General features: G+C 34.4%; 1 protein-coding gene across 3 annotated transcripts in view; it reads right to left on the bottom strand.

The window, feature by feature from the left end:
• Positions 1 to 3173, bottom strand: part of LOC123544773 (uncharacterized) — a 59093-nt gene extending 55920 nt beyond the window's left edge. For 2 of the 3 annotated variants that reach the window (XM_053552947.1, XM_053552949.1), the window contains exons 1-2: positions 3075 to 3173; positions 2767 to 2822 (exon numbers count right to left, since the gene is read on the bottom strand). In XM_053552947.1, coding sequence (XP_053408922.1) covers positions 2767 to 2822; positions 3075 to 3163 — 145 coding nt within the window. In that variant the 5' untranslated portion in view covers positions 3164 to 3173. The remainder of the gene's footprint in view (positions 1 to 2766; positions 2823 to 3074) is intronic. The other variant, XM_053552948.1, reaches the window with a different exon arrangement.
• Between the last annotated feature and the right edge of the window lie 18906 nt (positions 3174 to 22079).

Below are 22079 nucleotides of genomic sequence, written 5' to 3'. Positions count from 1 at the left end.
CGAAGGGAATATCTAAGCAGACGACGCGTTTGCCAAAATAGTAGACATTAACAGAGATTTTGTGATCTTCAGATCAAATTTAGTGTCTACGACCAAGTCAAGATCATCACTATTTATCAGTTATATTAGTTCTTTTTTATTTCACTAAATTTTAAATACGTCTTACCATCACACATCTTGGAACTGCAAATGCATAGAGAAAGAAACACAAGTAGATATATACAGGATCTTTCATTAAAAGAAAATACATGCAATACACACAAAAATGAAGTTGTGTGTTCTAAGATAAAAGCACCTTCATTATTTTCGGATTGTCTTCTTTAGAACACATAAATCTAAACCGTTATAATGATTAGAAAAAAAACTGCTTCAAATCATTTAAAATAAGGAAAAAGTACCGGCGATAGATTTTCACCTTGACGTACACCTGCACGTATGGCTTGTGATAAAGTCAGAAATCTTACTGAAAAAGTTTGCCTTAATATAAGATTTAGTTTTTAAATACATATTTTGAATGATTTTAATATGTTTGCCATCAACATTATATTGCCAATGTGCCGTTCTATTGATACTGTCGAACGCTTTTCTGAAAACAATTTTGTACCTTCTGTTAAGTATAAATTAATCAACTTTTAAAAGGAAAATACATGATCAACATGTAATTTGTCCTAAAGAAAAAAATGTTTACCGAAACAACTTAAATTGTGATGCCTCGACAACTATCTGGATCATTTATTTTTCTTTTATTTTTATAAATGGGAAAAATGATCCCATTGCTTCATACATTTGGAAAAATACAAGAATCCAAGATAATATTTAAAAGATAAAAACAGTCGTCCAACATATTTTCAGGAACATTTTTCAGATATTCATGTAATACATTATAATTATCAAACGAAAAAGACGCTTTATTATTTTTCAATGAACTTACAGCTTTGCGGATTTCTGATACAGTGAAAGGTTTGTCAAGTTCAAGATTATTAATACTAATATTAGATAAATCAATATCATCGGAATCAATTTGCACTAAAGTTTCATTTAATTAACTAAAATGCTCAATAGTAACTTTATTAATGATATCTTTCTTATTAGTTAAATATTTATCAAGTAAACTCAAATAAGGTTTTGGAGCCTTCTTTTTAAACCGTTAATTTTATCAACGATGATTTGCTGAAAATCTTCAAATTTCTTATTGATTTCCTTTTTATATCTCCTACTACTTCTAACTATAATATCTATATTGTCTGCTGAAGGTTTACTATTATACATAGATTGACAATTTAGATATTCCATTCTTGCATTTTTTACAGTCTTTATCAAACCATGGTTCTGAGTGCCTTTTATGTTTTTTGTGAATATATTTGTTCTGAAAAAGATCACAACCTTTAGCAGCATTTGTTAACATTCTTGAAACTTTTTGTGTTAAGTCATTTACAACATCTTCATCAAAATTACGGGTTTCAAAAACATTTGTTAATTCAGCTTTCACATCTGTTATCGAATTTTGATCCAAGTTATTTTTGTAATCTGTACTCGAATCTGAGGTCCAGGATGGTTTTACATAAGAATATACATTTTCATTATAAATTATATCATTATCTTAACCTCTAACAATACTTAAACTACAACAAAATTCTAACACGCTATGTACATCTGATAAGATTGGCTCATATTTCAAAAATATCAGAATAGATGGCTCAGATTTTGGCTGAACTATTTCTATTTAGAACAAAGGTTTTGTCATATTATAGACAGATATTGTTTCTAAACTATCCTAGAAAAATGCAAAATCAAGAAATCATCACGCCCGAGTCGTGAATCGAACCCGGGCCGCCGCGGCAATAAATATTTTCCTGCGTTCTTGCCCAATACAGCACACAGGAATACGTACTTATCGGTGGTTAAATATAAAGCTTTATAATTAAGGCAGTACCTCTTATGAACGCCTGTCAATTTTGAATGGAAAGCAAACAGAAAAAAAACCAACTAATTATCATGTGTTTCTATAAGCTTTCTTATTATAATCAATAGCCTATCCCCAGATCCAATGGTTAGCTTTAATAGGAGATGATTTTAATCATATTGATTAAAACACAAGTTTTGTAACACATCCGAGTCCTGAATCGAACCCGAGTCGCCATGACAATAAACATTATCATGCGGTATCGGCCAATACACCACGGAGGAATATACTGAACAGTCGTTAAATATAAAGCATTATAATTAAGGCGATTTACCTGCGGTACCCCATTACAAACGCTTTTCAATTTTGAATGGAAAAAAATAGTAAAAACAATGTATTGTTTTCGTAATTTATAATCATTAATTATTCTCTTATTTTTTATTGTCGTCCGATCTAGAGATCAAGTCTAATTATCTCATAATTATATGTTACAGAAATAATGGTGGAAGGAACGAATAAATCTATCCGCGTATGTATACAAAATACATATGCTTTAAATAGCCTTTATTCTGACGTAAGACACTTAAATTAAACACGAAAACGAAAGTGTATTAACGATAAATGATGAAAATTGCATGCTAAAACTAGAACGCAATAAACTTTTACCTAGTTTATGTGCTTTTAACAAGAAAAAAAGAGTCTACTAGGTAGATAACGTTTAATTATTTTAGTTATAGCAAAAAAAAAAAAAACCTGTAGCTTCAGTAAGTCGATCCAATAATAAAATTATTTTAATGCAAACAGGTACAAACAATGAATTAATTGATAAGTTTATGAAACAAAGAATGATTTGACTTACTGACCTTCAGCCAGAACAGATAGTCCGAAATGATATAGGCATATAGTTGACACACTCGTGCTGCAAGAAAAAAGAAATCATGAGCAGATACAGGAATTTAACAATCGGCTGAATAAAATCGTATTAGTTCCGGTTGGCTGTGTTATGCCGGTCAGAGAACGTGTACATTTTTGACATTGCTTAAGAAACTTAAATTACGTAACTTTCGATGAGGCTTTTCTTTATCTCGTCAGTATAGATACTTGCATAGGTGAAACTATTAAAAATCTGTGACAATTTGTAAGGATTACTTGTCATTACAGAGATTTATACCTGTTTATTTGTTCCTTGTTTTTAACTCTAATATCCTTTTTACGACACGTAATCTCACGATTTATGTAAATATTTGCCGGTGCATGCATTATGCGACCGTGAATCGATATTTGTCTAGACTTAAATGTTTACGTACAAAGAATAACGTTGATCGTAAATGTTCGCTATAGGAGATTATAACATACATAAGAATTCACATGAGATCTAGTGATTTATTTCTATTGAATTCTTAAAACTGCCAAATGCTATCCTTTTCTATTTACATTGTGTTATCTTTTTGAAATCACCAAGTTTAATCCGTAAAAGTTAATCCTAACCAGATACTTTAAATTACCAGGAATGTATTTCAGACTGGAAAAATACAGACATCTTACCTTATAATCATTTGTTATGTAGATTTCTGTTATGTTGTTCGTCCTTTGATTTTTCTATGTTAAACCAAATTAAGTCTGCTTGTCATGACATTGCAAAAAATTATGATAACGATAGGAATGTGATGTAAATATCATATCATTTTCCCGTTAGGTTTTCGTTTATTGTCAGTTAAGTTCAAATGAGTCTCCTCCTACACCGAACTCTATTCTTGCATAACACCTTTGTTTTTTTGCCGATTTCGGGCATGCACAAACAGGGAAAAAAACGTGTACAAACAAGGAGATTCTCGTGAGCACGCGCTGTTGGTGAACGTTTTGAATATGCTGTTGCGGGTCCAACGTAAGCAAATTATGGATCTCGAATCAATTTTGGCCGAAGTCGAAAGGTCCAAGATTTATGAAATCTTTTCATCTGCATTTTTATTAAAAATATCATTTTTCAACCTAACTTTACTTTAACTTGTAATAAGTGCTACCTCTCTTGATACGCGACTGCATTGACGTTCCGTATTAGTATTATTACGCGTATTTGACTCAAAGTAAGTTTACACGCCGCGATTTAATCCCTGAAAATGATAGGCAAACAACATTTAAAAAAATACAATTTCGTTTTCCAAATTAATATGAGTCGAGAAAGTTGACATGCTAACTTTAAATCTTACACTAAAACTTAAACTAAAATTTAAAAAAATGTTTGTGTCTACTTTACACATCTATGCAGTCTACTGATGTAGTGATGGTGTGTATAGGCCTAATGTATAGCATAAACATGACGAAGCGTTAAGTTTGAAGGATTTTTCCAAAGTTAATGAACATTTGGTGAACAGAAGGTATCTATTATATATTTTTCAATTTATTTGTAGATCTCACCAACCATGTTTGAGTATATAATTCCAATCCAAATTGATTATATCGATGTTGGAAAAATTCAATTTTTTGTGTTTATCAAACTTTGATCGCGGTGGGGTGGGGTGCAAAGCAAAATTTTCTACGTTATAGGCCTAAAGACTTCATTTTTAACGATATTAAGAATATACGTATCGATACCAATTTCTATTAAACGATAATGTTTACATTTAAAAAGCGTAAGGGACAGACTATTAATTTAAACCAAGCACCTCAACTGCACATTGTGTAAAGACAGGATGCCGTGTATGCCCTATTCTCATAATTCCGAGCCTCTAAAGCTAAAGTTCCTACCGATATATCGGGAAAAGGGGGAGTCATACTTATTTTACATATATTTAATATTAAAGAAATTACCACATCAAGAATGTCCTTTCGACATGTATGAAATATGCACTGTTTCTGTAGGCTTTGGAAATGCATAAATAAAACATGTGTCCATAACAACCTGAAAAGGACGACTTCGATCGGCTAATGTCAGCTGAATAGTCTTGTTTTTTTCCGATATTTCCAGCACTTTAGTTGTGTTTTATGCCAGAATAGCGATAACACACGTTTGTTTCGTGAAACAACATCTGCAGAATCCCTCGGGCTATGTTTGTGCACTCGCCCTACGGGCTCGTGCACCAACCAATCCCTTGGGATTCTGCAGATGCTGTTACACTAAAAAACGTGCGTTAACCCTTCATTCCTAGGTGAACAATTCGCGGAAACTACTCAGTGAGTAATGCCAAGTGAGTAGTACTCAAAGCTATGTGACAAAGTAACTGTCAAGTGTGTAGTATTACTAACAACGCTATTAACACTGTCTAATATTTTGTGCAGAGACAAGTATATTTTGTATTTGTATAATTCGTAGAGAACAGATCTTGTACAATCAAATCCGACCCACCATATCTCTAATTCATCCCTGATTCATATTCTTTTAAATATGATGTTTCGACATATTCCTGTCGTAAGTGTTAAAGTACTAGCTGTCAGCGTCATATGCTATTGAATATTATAGATTGCACGTATTAGCAAGAAAGTTACTGCTGCTGCACGAATCTGTCACGGTGCTATAAAGATTTACAGTACTCAGAACTTAAGACATATACATATTGGAAATAAACTGTTCAAATCAGAATATCAAATGTCTTGGTATTTTATGTTCAAATTTATGACGTTGAATAAGTGATGTGTGAAAATCGTCACAGTAACAGTTAAGTCAACATATTAGTAATCTCGATAATTATTTTGTACTACTGGCTTTTATTTCATTATAGCAATATAATAAAAACAAACAAAAAATGCCGGAGAAGAAAAGCCACATTCCAAGAAAGCTACTGCCAATACAGTACTCCACATAGAAATATTGCTATGTGAAACTGTATACCCGTACAGTAGCTGAGCACATGTGTCAAATTTTAATGCAATGATACTAAAGACGTAACAAACAGACACACAACTTCACTTCAGACAGAGATCTAATTATTAAAAACATATTTACATGTATAAACCCTTCTGACATAGCTTTATCAGAACAGGATAGGTTCTAACGTTGTTCAAGCAAAAATGGTGGTTAAATGCGGATTAAACGGTATAATTTTGGTTTTAGAAGTATGATTTTATGGTATTCTTCCATTTTTTTCATATCGAATTAAATGCAAACGGTGGGTAGGACTGGAGCTCAAATGAGTCTGTTCCTTACCACATGTGTTTATTAAGCTACGTTATTGGCATTTGTCGAAACAATTCTGCACAGTCTTAAGGAGATGTTTCTCAAGAAATGAGGATATTTCACAAAATACAATAATACTTCTCGTGGTTGGATAACTATTAACGAAATTTATAACAAATGGTAACTTCCTAAGAGAAGAAGAAGAAGAGAAAGACAAAGAGAGAGAGAGAGAGAGAGAGAGAGAGTATTTTCAAAATTTAATCCGTTTTATTTCTACCACTGGCACCAGACCAGAACGAAAATGCCTCTGTACATGGTATACCCTACCCATAGATTTTCTATAAGAACCATGGTCATGAACTGGAAAATATACTAACACATTTTAATCGCGCATTTCATACATAAAACACGCAGTTTGGTTAATGTGTACTATGGATATTGAACAAGTGGTAATTTATTTTCCATTGTGTACCGGTCACATTTCTTCAATAGTTCTTATCTTAGAGAAACAATTCGTAGTTTATAGATTTGTTTTCAATGTTACACGAAAAACTTGGTTGAACTTCCCTGGTGAAGTTCCGGTCTAGATTACAAAACCATTCTGACTGGCTGATGAAAAAATGTATGTCAGTTGTCGTTTGACTACACGTGTATGCTAAAATGTGTATATGCAGCATAAATGTGCAAACTGAATTAAATAAACAGAACAGATGTATACCAATGTATGACTAAAATTCAAAATCATATGTAAGATGAATTTCATTCATCATTTCGATTTTTATTGTAACACTATGAATATTTTGCATTCTGTTTTTGTTTGTTTACATTTCGCCTTACATGTGCACACTGCTGTGACCTCTAGACCGGATGTTCATTAGGGAAGTTCACGCAAGGTTTTCTGTAACGTTGACGAAAGCATAACTTATGTAAAGTATCTCTGCAATTTGAAACATTGCGTATTGTTTTAGATTTTAAAAGGATACTTCATTTAGTAATTCAAATTAATGACTATGTGACATTTTACAATTATTTTGGGACTATATGATTTTTATAACATTTATGCTTGTGCTATCTTGCAATTCGTTTTAATTTACAAACTAGGACGACACATTGTGTATGAAAGGAGTTGGAATAACTACCCTACTGTTGTGAAGATAAATGGTCAATTTTTGTAGAACATTATTCTGTTGTTCGAATTTTTTGTAAATCGAGTTGATCGAAATAAAAAAAATAAACGTGGTTGAACAAATAGTCGTTTTCGTGAAATTAGTGTTTTATCCGCCCTTTGATTTAATGGTAGCAGAGCGTGGTCGTTTTGTAAGAAAATTGACTATAGAAACTGTAAAGAAAGGGTGTCAAATCGCCGCTCTAATATAAGTGTAATAGTAATCGGACAGGAAGAATATTTCGAATATTTTGTGAAATAACACGTTTTTTTGGAACATATAACGCTTGCAAACTAAAATCGAGATGACTGAGATGGAGAAAGCTGAAGAGGCTATTAAAAGCCATGAAGATGTATAAAAAATTGTTGAACTAAAAATGAAAAAATCTCGGTGTAAAGCAAAATTCACACGAACAAAAAACAAATCAATATATGAGATGAATGATGAAACACCGGACACAGATCTAATGAAAGAATTAATAGACAAATTAGAGACTGCAATGGATGACGCCATGCAGGCAATAGAAGAAGTATGTAATGAATACAAACTGGAAGCGAAAACAAAAGAAATGGTTTCTACTATGTCGGAAGTTGAAGCTATTGAAAAAGAGTACGATAAAGTTATAAAGGACTATCATGCCTTGCAGAATGAAACAACAGTAGTGTCAGATGCAGGTGAAGACACAAGCGATAAAAAGCAACTAGATTTAGACTTAACGCGCCAGATGAAAAGAGTCGCGATACCAGTATTTCATGGAAATAAGCAAGATTTTCCGTTTTGGGTTGCAGCGTTCAGTGCTTGCATTGACATTACAGATGCGTCACCGGAATATTAATTTTTACAAATGCGACAGTACTTAAAAGGAGAAGCCTTGAAAAGGGTAGAAGGCTTAGGACATTCAGAAGTAGCCTATGAAAAAGCAAAAGAGAGGCTTGAAAGAAAATATGGATGCACAAGGAGACGAATCGCGCTATTTAAGGAGGAATTAGAAAATTTCCCACCTATGAAAGTTGAAAATGCTAAAGAGATTGAAAAATTTGCGGACATTTTAGACATTGCCATAATAAATTTGAAAGAAGAAAATTATGGAGAAATAAATGATGGAGCACTGTACATGCGTATTCAAAAGAAAATGCCAGAAACTTTGTTAGCGAGATTCCTAAGGTGGATAGGAAGTTCAGGAATGAAAAAATCACTTGAACAGTTAAAGGATTGAGTGATTCAAGAAAGTCAGTACCTTACTATTGCTTCAGAAACAATTCATGGACTTAGGTCAGAAAACGAGAGAAAATACTCACCGACATCAAGTGCTAGAACACGATCGTACTATGCTAATCCACAAATAGAGAAAAAGAAGAAAATCGTGGGGTATGTGACAATGAACATGAGACACACCAATATGTAAAATTTAAAGCTATGGATGTTCCAAGTCGATGGGCGATGGCAAAGGAAAAACGCCTATGTTTTCGATGTTTACGGAACAATCACAGAGGAAATGAATGTCGTCTATACCGAAAATGTAACATAGACGGGTGTGTGAAAACACATGATAAACTTTTGCACTCAACCAATGACCAATCAAAACAGGGCTTTAGTTTGAATGTAAATGCACAAGAATTTACTTCAGGTACAAACATAGATGAACAAGCATTTACCAGCAGACAAGCAAATAGTAAAATTGCTTTGAGAACAGTTCCAGTAATTATATCAACTGAAATGCGAACATTGAGAATTAATGCATTATTAGATGATGGAAGTTACATAAATGAAGATGTTGCATATGAGTTAGGTTTAGATGGAGAGTTTGAAACTGTAAAAGTTAATTTATTAAACGGTAGGACAGAGAGTTTTTCAACTAAAATAGTAGCATTTTGTATTAAAAGTGAAAATAGACAGCTAAAAATGAAATTAGAAGCAAACACTACTACAAATGTAACTGGTTCGTTGAAAGCAGTTAACTGGAATGAACATTGCGGAAGATGGGATCACTTGAACACTCAAACATTACAAAGAAAGTAAAGTAGACTTACTGACCGGTATCGATTATTCAGATTTGCACAGGTCATTGAATGAAATTAAGGGAGCGCCAGGAGAACCTATCGCAAGATTAACGCCACTAGGTTGGACATGCGTGGGACCAGTCTTATCGCAAAGTATTGAAAAAGATAAAAATTTCTTCACATTTTTCGGTAGCACATTAGATGAAACAATTAAGCAGTTTTGGGAAATTGAACATGTAAAAGTGGACACATCGGAACTGTCACAAGAAGAAAATGTTGTTCTGAGAAAAGCGAAAGATACAATAGAGTATACAGAAAAATGTATGAAATAGGAATACCATGGAAAGAGAATAATGTTGAGTTGCCGAACAATTATGACATGGCACTGACTCGTTTACAGAACACTGAAAGAAGGCTCGATAAAACCCCAACAGTTAGCAAGGCATAGAGTGAGATAATTAAGAGCTATGAAGAGCTATATAGAGAAAGGGTACATTACAAAGATAACTGAATCTGTGCCACAAAATAGCCAGTCATGGTATTTACCACATTTCCCAGTAATTACACCTGAAAAGGAAACAACAAAAGTACGTATCGTGTTTGACGCTTCCGCGAATATCAGAATGTATGTCTGAATGATGTAGTCTACACTGGACCAAAACTGCAGAATGAATTGTTTGATGTTCTTCTCCGTTTTCGAAAGAAGCCAGTGACTATTGTTTGCGATATAGCAGAAATGTATCTTCGAGTCGGTATCCTTGAAACTGATAGACGTTTCAATCGATTTCTTTGGAATTCAAGATGTGACCCACCAGAACAGTATGAATTCAATCGATTAGTATTTGGAGTAAATGCGTCTCCTTTCTCAGCTCAATTTGTAGCTCAAGAAAATGCAAAAGCTTTTAAAGAACAGTTTCCTCGAGCTTCAGAGAGTGTCATGAAATCTACATACATGGACGATACAATGGACTCTGTAGGAAATGAAAATGAAGCAATGAATCTTTATCATGAACTGTCAGAATTATTGAAGTTAGCTGGCATGAACCCAAGAAAATGGATGACAAATTCAACTGCAGTCTTAGCTGAAATACCTCAAGATGAAAGAGCATATAAAGCTGAGGTTAAGGCAAATAGTGAATTACCAGCAATTAAAACATTAGGTTTAAGTTGGGATTCTCAAGAAGATGTGTTTTCGTTCAGTAACACATTATCGCTTGTCTCGGGAAAAAAGTTAATCAAATGAATTGTGTTGAAAAACATAGCAAGATTGTTTGATCCACTAGGTTTTCTCACTCCGTTCACTGTTCGCGCAAAAATGATCATGCAAGACATATGGGTGACTGGAGTAGACTGGGATGATGAACTGCCTGAAGGGTTGTCTGAGGAAATAAAAAAGTGGGTTTCAGAACTAGAACACTTGAATGAACTACAAGTGCCAAGGTGTCTCGATATAAAGTTAGATAGTACACTACACACCTTTGTCAACGCGTCAACTAAGGCATATGGGGCAGTTGTATATTCTGTAAACGGTGGAGATAACGGACAGACTGTGAATTTGATAGCCTCGAAAAGCAGGGTCGCTCCTTTGAAATCCATAAGTATTCCTAGATCTGAATTATTGCTAGCCTTTGACTACAGTTGACACAGGCAATATGTAATGTGTTGGACATGCCAGTTGAAAACGTGGTATTCTGGTCGGATAGTATGAATGTGCTTTACTGGATTCATGGAGCAAGTAGACAGTATAAAACGTTTGTAGCAAATCGTGTATGGTCAATTCATGAAATAACATTTCCAAGTCAGTGGCGTCAGGTACCAACAATAAATAATCCAGCAGATTTGACATCGCGAGGAACTTTGATTCTAGAATTGTCAGATTGTTCGTTTTGGTGGCACGGACCAGAATTTCTAAAATATGCAGAGGAACATTGGCCGGAAAATAAGTTTGAAATGACTGAAGAAGTGAAAGTTGAAATGAAACGAAAATCTGAAACTGACAAGAAATACAATTTTGTAATTACTACGAAAGAAGAAGATAGGCTAAATCCTAGTAACTATTTCGACTGGAATCATTTACTTAGAATTAGTGCAGGGATTAATAGATTCATAGACAATTGTCAAATGTCAAAGAGAGATAGAAGATTGTCAAAAGAACTGTGTTTAAGTGAAATCGGAGAGGCAGAGAAAAGACTTATAAAAATAGCCTAAATTGAATGTTTTGAACAAGAATATACGTGCATTTCGAAAGGTAAAGCAATTCCTAATAGCAGCAAATTGGCTCCGCTGAATCCCATATTGGATACAGATGGTCTCCTGCGTTGTAATAGTAGGCTAAAATACGCGGATTACATTTCATATGACGTTAGATACCCAATTATTCTGCCAAGAAAACATAGTATCACAAAACTTATAGTGAAACAGAACCATGAGCTCGTTAATCACGACGGTACAAACCAAACATTGTCATCATTATCAAGCAGATTCTGGATTATATCAGCACGCGAAGAAATTCGACAGTGGGAGAAGATTTGTGCTGAATGTAGACGCCATAAAGCAAAGGCAAGCAAGCAAATAATTGCACCACTACCTGTTGAACGTTTAGGTCATTCAGTCAGGGCGTTTGCAAACACAGGGGTGGACTATGCGGGTCCATTCATTACTAAGCAAGGTCGTGGGAAAGTTCGGCTCAAACGGTATCTTTGTGTGTTCACATATTTAGTGACGCGGGCGGTGCATTTGGAAATTCCGTACAATATGGACACAAACTCTTTCTTGAACACACTGTATAGATTTATCAGTCGGAGAGGTGTTCCTGAACTATAGTTTCAGACAACGGTAGCAACTTCGTTGGTTGCTTGGATGAATTGCGAGAACTGTACAAACAACTGGACGAAGACGCCATTATTCATTATGCTAATGAAAAACGTATAAACTGGAAGTTTTTGCCGCCAAATGCCCCTCATTTTGGCGGAGCTCATGAATCAATGGTTTAGTGCGCTATGAGAGCTTTGTCCGCCATACTGAAAAACGGTGACATCACAGATGAAGACTTGATAACAGCAGTTGTTGGAGCGGAAGGCTTGATTAACAGCAGGCCTTTAACGTATCAGAGTTCGAATCCAAAAGACAACACGGTTTTGACGCCAAATCATTTTCTCTATGGACAGGCTGGTGGCAATTTCGCACCAGATATTACAAATGTTACTTCTAGAAATCTACAACGTAGATGGCGTTTCATTCAAGAACTTTTAAGACACTTTTGGAAACGTTGGCTCCAAGAGTATCTTCCTACACTTGGTGTACGCAATAAATGGTTTCTGGGTACTCGAGATTTCACAATAGGGGATAACGTTATGGTCATTGATCCAGACGTTCCGAGAGGTCAGTGGCATCTTGGGCGAATCACGAAGGTATTTCCAGGACCGGATGGTCATGATCGAGTAGCTGAGGTTCACATTGGAAACAATATTCTCAAACATAGTGAATGACAGTTTTAAACTTCGCGGTACATGTATTTAAATTACGTACATAAACCAAAGTGAAGCATACAGAAAAGCAATGTTAATTAATCTGAATAGTTTATAAACTAGCACTTGTAAGGGCATAATAATCCCTGTGCTATAATAGAAGTGTGTAAAGTGTTTATTGTATAGTATATAAAAGAGAGTGTGTGTTAAAGGGCATAATAATTCCTACACATTCCAACGTATTCCAAATGGAAATAATGATACAAGTTCCTAATAGAACTCGAAATGTTCCATTAGAAGTCCATTAAACTGTTAAAGCCAACAGAACTTAATAGAACTAATTGCATAATAGATAATTTTGCTGAACTGTCTAAGAAGAGCTAAATAACATTATATATTAGTATTTGTTGATAAGCTACAATGTATGTGCTATCAAGGAGGGGGGAATGTTGTGAAGATAAATGGTCAATTTTTGTAGAACATTATTCTGTTGTTCGAAATTTTTGTTAATCGAGTTGATCGAAATAAAAAAAAATAAACGTGGTTGAACAAATAGTCGTTTTCGTGAAATTAGTGTTTTATCGGCTCTTTGATAGTATATAGAATATAGAACACCTACCATTACATCATCTTAAGAAAGGACTGAGACGGTTTGAACACTTTGTTTTACTAATAGATCTTTGTAATTCATAAAAGTCTTGGTTCCATTTCTCATCTTTATTTCAATATAAACGAGTTTTTTTAGCCCTGTATGGCGCCATATAACTTGCCACGTGTTTGTGCGCTCTAAAATCCAAATCAAAAATCATTATTTGACAAAAGTGTATAACTTTTATAGATCTCTTTAAAAGAATACCTACGTCTTCCAACGTAAGAAAGTTTACACAACGACTGAACTTAGTCAAGCACATTTCCGGCTCTGGAAAGGTCTTAATATGTTATTGAACAAAAGAGGTTCTTTAAATTTATGGAATTTGAGTACATTTTCGGGAAAAGATTATTTTAGTTCCATTTTGGTTTGATTGTTTTCAACAAAATTGTATTCTTCTAAAATGAATTTATTATATACATCACTTAAACACATATAATACTAAAGGGTAGGAAATGATGAGAATATGGCTTTTCAACAGCGGAATGAAGACACAAATGAAAAACAAATGATACAAGACAAAGGCTTTAATCGTTTTCATCATGTCCAGAAATCCACAAACAAGGAAAGGGACGACATTATAATACCTAGACATAACATGTGACAAAAGCGTTTTGAAAACCTCTTTCTGGTTAAAGTTAATATATTATGTACAGTTTTTTAACTTTTGTTTTCTCAAACATTACTGTTTTACGAACTGTGCAACATTTGAAGTATGTGTGAGGTAAAACGACTTTCATATAAAAGGAATTAGGATAGAAAACTGAGAAACAGGATAATATCCACTTAAATGCGTTGCGTAGCGAGCTTTTCAAAACTGCCTTACGTAAGTAATTGTGTACAACACTAATAACACTCTGAAAATATGTTTGTTTTCCTTTTTAATATGAATATGTCAATAATTACTTGATGCCGATAAGCACTGTCTGAGATTTTCTCAAATGTTAGCAAGGATCTCTTTCACCCGCAGTGCTATACAGAAGTGTTTGAAAAAGCAGCAGAATACTGGGATACATTTTGTAAATGAACACATCTGCTACAAAGCAGACTCATTTGTACTTCAAATCTACCAAACGTTCTCATTCAAGTAGATACATTTCATCTGTGATTTTCCACTCATTCTGCTCATAATTCACCATAGAAACAGCGCTGAAACCACTGCACTAATAAAGCTTTGGGTTACGTGAAAATGTATCTGTTACGTATGTAATAAGTTTTTCACAGGATAATTCATAAACTGTTATCATGCTTTTTTATTCCTTATTGTAGGTAACAGGAAATGAAAATTTATTTTGTTCGAATTTGCTCTGGTAAAACTGCATGTCATTTTTACTGTTTCAACGTTCACGCAGTTATGTCTTCAAACTACTGTCCAAATAAGGGGAAGAAACACCATATCGGGGTGTATTAACTCTTTGAACAACCTATACCAACTTCCCTATATTTTATAAACCAAAATCTTAGTACAAAATTTCTTGATATTGATATCATAAACATGGTCCGGATATGACTATTAAACATGATCATCAAAGCGTTATATTGTTATAATGGCTGTACAAATGAACTGACTCATTAAAAATTGATATTTCATGATGCATTGTAGACAACTCAGCATGAGACAGTTAAGCTCACAATAGGAAACAGTCATAATTAACAATCCTTAACGTTTTACAGGAGAATGCCTCCAGATAAACGTCAGCATATCATTATGTTTAGGTAATAAAAAATTGTGGACTATCACGAATCATAAATCGGTATTTTTTGTTATAATATTTTGTAAATATAATTTCAGAGCTATAGTTTAGCTGTCTGAAGTCAATTTTACTGCTTTGATATTGCCTTAATGCAGTTTTCTTTACATTTTACAGGTTGTTTTCACGTTAGATATTTAATAAATAATAACATTAGTACTGTTTTCAATTTACGGAATCAGTAAAAGGACGACTTTTAAATCAAGCAGACAAAAGATTAACACCATTAAATACCTTTGACTAATCCATATCGTCTTCAATATGAAATTTAAAGAAATCTTTCACAGGAGACAAGGAAAACCAGGACGTGGAATGTGGACGCTTGTATTTGTTGTTCCTTTGCTGATCGCAGGTCATTAATTATCTTGCAAATAAGTTTAAATCTTGCAGGTTACAGTTATTCCCTTTTTGTAACACACTTTAAATACGTTTTAAGAGGCATGCTGGTGACCCGGCGATGTCATGACTTACAAAATGATCTGCATTTTATTCATTAGTCGATTAGACTGAGTGGTTAAAGTTTCTGACTTCATATCACTTGCCCCTTGCCGATAAGGGTTCTGGCCTCACTTGGCGCTTTGAATTCTCCAAGCGGAGAAACCATTCAATTGGCTTACGGAAGGTCGGCGGTTCTATCCAGGTGCCCGTCCGTCATGGAATAATATGTGATTATTTTTTTCTTGCTAATCCGAATTTGTTTTATACAATAAGTAAACTTTTAAAGACTATCATGGTCAAAGTAAAGGTAAAAACACTAATATGCTCAGTACATCTAGAAACGCAACGGTTTTACCCTCGAGTTTTTCATACTTTCCTTTATAATTTCCTTGTACATGTATATTTGAATTATATCAAGTATCTCAATTCACGTTTGAACAAGCAGACAGTTAATAACGTGTAAAACCCTCATTTGCATTTAGCAATGCAAGGCAGCGTCGGTTTAAAAAGTATTAACGAAGACCAAGTGTTGCGTTTCTAGATGTACTCAGTATATGAAAGGGGAGATGTAAGATATACATATAAAAAGTTTAGTGTTGTTATATTTGCTGGTCCTTTGGGATCATGGCGTCCATTCAACATATGTGTAATAGAGTTCCGCTTAAGCCGGTGCTAGGGGGCGTGAGAGGTGTTGCACATTTCATTATCTCTCATGAACAGACTCAATCAAACCGAGTCTGCTATAATTATTATTGGAAAATTCAAAATTATCACAATCACAATCTGTAACAAAATTATGGACCTACTGATTACCATAAGTACATATACTGAGCAGCAAGTAACAGTTGCATTTTATCTGCATTGTCAGGATCTTCGCATGACCTTTATTCACAATATTATATTAAACTTCGTGATTTTTCCAGTTTCCGGATTGAATTTCACTTTGTCAAAGTCGCGAGTCATAGTAGGAACTACAGGAAAGCTGTTCATGACATGTCAGGTTACAGAAACAGACGTTGCGATATTTTATTACATATAGATACGGCGAGAAACTAATTCCGGATGGCAGACAATTGCACTTATCGAAGCAGGTGGTACTGAAGTCCCAGCTTCATAGAAAGGCTTTTTCAATGACAAGGATTTTGATGTTGGTGATAATCTGGATGAAGAAAACCCACTTAACACTCATTTGACTTTAGAAATGAATATAGAGAAGATGACTTATGATGATGCGAGAGTATATGGATGTGAGATGACGTGTAAGAGCAGCATTTCTGGAAGCACTCTCTGAAGTTACAGATGTGTCACGCTTATGATTGAGGGTAAACGTTTTGTTATATTTTTTTGTTATGATGCTGATAGTACTTATCTTTATTTCAACCAAGCAAAGCATTTGGTACAAATAAGTTCATCAACGTGATTGTGTCTTCATTTTCAAAATTCAATATATTCTATCGGTAAACAGGATATTTGCTCCACAGATGTATAGACATATCGTCTATTATATTTATCAATATCTTTCATAAGATTTTTTGTAAATAAATGTTATGTGATAGCACGAAAACAATATTTTTACACAAAATACTGAAAAGTGAGATGTAAAAAATGTATAAAATATGAAATACCATTGCCAGACTGACAGCATGGGTGGGCCGGTGGTCTAGTGGTAACACGCTTGACTGTCAATCCAGAGGTCTGGGGTTCAAATCCCGGTCCAGGCACTGGAAATTTCTGAGATGATCTTGAGTGTCTCCCACCTAACTAGAGGCCTGTACTGGTTCTTCCCAGGAAAGACGGCATCGCGTGTATCGGTGCTATACACCGGGCACGTTAAAGAACCAGACTGTCTATTCGAAAAGAGCTAGGCTAAGTTAGCCGGACACGTCTGTATCTGAGAAGTTCTCTCTGTCTGTTCTGGGGGCTTTATCTCACTCTGTCCCTCTGGTCAGATCACTCTGTGTCAGTACCAGTAGAGGATGATTTCGCGCCCTGTGTGGCTGCAGTATATGTAAAGCGCCTTTGAACGTGTTTATCATGAAAAGGGCGCTATATAAATCTGGTATAATAATAATAATAAAATAATTACGAGATGAAACAAATTTACCCATTACTCCCGATCGGCTACATTGGCTAAGTTCACAACGAACTCTGGGGTTGAGTAGAGACCGTCTCTGTAATAGATAACCAACTTGAACGGTGTAAGTTAGTACACCAATCGTACCTTCCTTGTTGGAGAGCTGAGCTCCTCAAACTCCGCTACAAGACAGGGTTTATTGGTTCCTGGCTTTTCATCACAGCGTTCAATGTGCCGAGGAATAAAAGTTTTACATATTTCCAGGGCCAAATTTCTGACTGGTCAGTTACTTTACAGATGGGAGAAAGTATCATTTACACAACAGCCTACACTTCCCTAGACCTCAGACGTGGACTTAGCCATTATATATCATTTTGGTGAGCGTACTCGCTTTAATGTCTAGCGTAAACACATTTGAATAACAGTCCTATGGACCCATTGAAACGACATTTTCGTCTTGTTTTATTGTTTGCTTTTGTTTCAGTTTCCGGCTTGAATTTCAAAGAGTTATAGTAGGAACTACAGTAGAACTGTTTATGACATATCAAGTTACAGAAATTATGAAAATCTATGAAAGCATAAACTATACACATTAATGCATCTGCTACTGATAGGACTAATTCCTCCTTTTTTGTATAGTATTACGTACAGTCCCTGGCTCGCGGATTTTGCTTTTTCCGCGTTACCACCGGCACAAATATTTACCCTGAGTAGAAAATCGCGATGATTTTTCTCATTGAATCATTTCTCAAGACTGTGATAAATCGCGATGATTTTGTAAGACCCCGCGATCAATTATAGATAAAGTGTCCACGGCGACCCGCGATGAAAAATCTCAGCGGGTCGCGCTGAATCGCGATGGATCGCGGCGAATCACCGGCAGTCACCGCGAAATCCAGGTAAGGCTGGCTACGGGGCATATTTATACACTTACCGAATGATTTTACGAATTATTTGCAGTCGGGTTTATAGCAAATGGCTAAATAACTAATGAATGTATCTTAAAGTTTATAAAATTTTACTTTTATCAAATACACTTGTAATATCTTAGATGCAACAATATTTAAAATGATGATTTTACATTGATCATGAAAACGTTGACTATAACAGGAATTAAAATAAAGCGGCACCATTAATTCAAATTAAGTTTATTTCCTTTTAATTAGTTTGCTACTTTACTTGGTATATAAAAGTAGTATTTTATTTATTTTCATATAGGTATACAGAACGGACTACGATGTTAATTAAACATATCACACATTACGAATTAATAAAAGTTATTCAGTAGTTTATGTGGACGTAACATTTAATAGATTCCTGTGTATACTAATTTAACCAATTTTGAATAACTGTTAAATTTAGATTTAATTTGAACACAATTTAATCTTTACACTGGTAACATATAAGATCCAGTTTATAAAATATATAGTGTATGATTCATTATTGTTGATAATTAAAAATAAAACATACTTCAAATGTTTAACAAATATAATATACGGAAAGAATGTGCATTTCATACCACGTGTAACAATTTTCTTAAACTTGATCAGATATCGGCAAAAGTTGTCAATTAACCCCATATCTATTGGCACGCGTTAAAACAACATTGAAATACCTCGTCACTGCGAAGAGTGAAACACGTAGCCGCCGGTATAATAATGCATAATGTAACAGTACACTGACAAACTTGCAGAATTTACACTTTCTTAAATATTATAACAATATTGCTGAATTGATCTATCAACCACATATTCGGCTAAAATTTGATAATTTAACGCCTGCACGTAGCTTACATTTTAATTTGAAAGCAGTACCTGGTACATAAATAAACTTTTCATTTTCTTATAATTTTGTTTATTATTTCAAGTACTTCATTTAAAAAACAAAGAGTTTATGCGCCAAATTTAAGGGTTGTCTTCAAATTTTTATTACAATAACAAGAAAAGAAAAATGTTAGGCAGTTTTTTACATCCCTTTATTTCAAAACTGTCTTTAACTTTTCAAGATTGTTTCATCTTGTAATATTTATGTGCTGCCTTAAAATGTATTTAATAATAATTTCTTAATTGTGAAATGTAAATGTTGAAATGATTTTGATTTGCTTTTGCGCAATTATTGTGAATTTAATTATTGATTTTATACATGTATCTAGCAGAATGTTGTTTTACATGCACCGATTTTATTTTAAAAACGCGTAGACTGTTCGTTTTGCAGTATAAAACAACTGCATACGTATCGTTAATCTGAGGGAGGTTCTTTGATATATATGTGATTTATCTTTCATATTCATTCATATTTGCTATCATGAGTTTTGACATTTCTTGCACAGGTGAAACTCAATAATCTGATTTCATCCTGTTGTGTTATTTATCCCCCGCCAAAGGCAAAGGGGATATTAGAAATGCTCTCCGTCCGTGCGTCCGTCCGTCCGTCCGTGCGTCCGCAACGATCTTTGTCCGGAGCATAACTCCGAAAGTACTGGAGGGATTTTCTTCAAACTTCATACACTGATAGAACACTTTGGGAGGAAGTGCAGTGTGCAAGAACAATAACTCTACCTTGCCTATTTTTTGAGTTATTCCCCTTTATCTTATTTTCTTAAAAAAAAATTGTCCTGAGCTTAACTCCAAAAGTACTGGAGGGATTTTCTTCAAACTTCATACACTGATAGAACACATTGGGAGGAAGTGCAGTGTGCAAGAACAATAACTCTACCTTGCCAATTTTTCGAGTTATTCCCCTTTATCTTATTTTCTTAAAAAAATTTGTCCGGAGCATAACTCCAAAAGTACTGGAGGGATTTATTCAAACTTCATACACTGGTAGAACACATTGGGAGGAAGTGCAGTGTTCAAGAACAATAACTCTGCCTTGGCTTTTTTTTACTTATTCCCCTTTATCATAATTTCTTAAAAAATTTGTCCGGAGCATATCTTTTTCATGCATGGAGGGATTTTGATATATCTTGGCACAAATTTTCACCACCACTATTCCCCTTTATCTTATTTTCTTAAAAAATTTTGTCCGGAGCATAAATCCAAAAGTACTGGAGGGATTTTCTTCAAACTTCATACACTGATAGAACACATTGGGAGAAAGTGCAGTGTTCAAGAACAATAACTCTGCCTTGCCTTTTTTTGAGTTATTCCCCTTTATCATATTTTCTTAAAAAAAATTGTCCGGAGCATATCTTTTTCATGCATGGAGGGATTTTGATATATCTTGGCACAAATGTTCACCACCACGAGGCGGAGTGTCAAGCGCAAGACCCAGGTCCCTAGGTCTAAGGTCAAGGTCACACTTAGAGGTCAAAGGATACAAAAATGAAAACATTGTCCGGAGCATTTCTTCTTCATGCATAGAGGGATTTTGATATAACTGAGCACAAATGTTCACCACCACGAGACAGAATGTCATGCGCAAGATCCAGGTCCCTAGGTCTAAGGTCAAGGTCACACTTAGAGGCCAAAGGTCAGATACAAGAATGACTTTGTCCGAAGCATTTCTTCTTCATGCATGGAGGGATTTCGATGTAACTTGGCACAATTATACACCATCATGAGACGAAGTGTCATGCGCAGTTCCCTTCTTTAGAATTACTTCCCTTTGTTGTTACTTTAAATAGCTTTTATTGTAACTTTTTCATTACTAGTCGTAGGGAAAAATCGAGACCACTTTTCTGTAGTACAACAAGCATGCTACATCCAATTTTGAGGTGTATTTTGACCAATCTCTAACCTGGTAAAGATTTTTGTGTGGACTTACAATTTTTTTTCTTTTTTTTTTTTTTTTTTAAGATTAACTTCCCTTAGTTGTTACTATAAATAACTTATATTGTAACATTTTTATAATCAAACAAGACTACTTTTCTGTGGTACAACATAGATGTTACTGTCCAATTTTAGGTGTATTTTAAGATATCTCTACCTGGTAAGGAGGTTTCTTGTGGACTTAGAAAAACAAAAGACTTACAATGATTACTAAACAACCACAAAATTAAAATTCCATTTGCAAATACAGCTGCTAGAGTAAAGAAATTTGCTGTGACGGGCATATATTGTGACATTCTGGCACTCTTGTTCCCTGTTAGCTTTCCATTCCTTCTTTTTACAGTAGCCATAAAGAAAAACATCATAGGTATACTGTTCATGAAAATTAATAAAATTTAGCAGTAAACCACCTCACTACTGACTTATTCTTTCTTCCACATCGTTAAAACCCCTGATGCGGACCACATCTAAACGGTTCTTCAAAGCTTTCCCCAAAATGAATACTTTCAGACACTAACTTGCCAGGAACTTTAGCCTTCAATTATAATATACCCGGCGGGGGGATTGGCCATGTCTAACATGGCTCTTGTATTTCTGTAGCTATGCATGATTGTACGTTTATGATAATTAAATAACCATTCTTCTGTAAACTTTTTTATATCAATACAAAAATCAATTACTCTGATGTGATTTTTTTTCATTATCTTATTATTATGATACTAGAAAAATTTAGTTTTCACTATATGTAAA

The sequence above is a fragment of the Mercenaria mercenaria genome, chromosome 10, assembly GCF_021730395.1.
Source record: "Mercenaria mercenaria strain notata chromosome 10, MADL_Memer_1, whole genome shotgun sequence".
Taxonomy (NCBI): domain Eukaryota; kingdom Metazoa; phylum Mollusca; class Bivalvia; order Venerida; family Veneridae; genus Mercenaria; species Mercenaria mercenaria.
The sequence above is the reverse complement of the archived record's forward strand: the minus strand, read 5'-3'. Positions and strand labels throughout refer to the sequence as shown.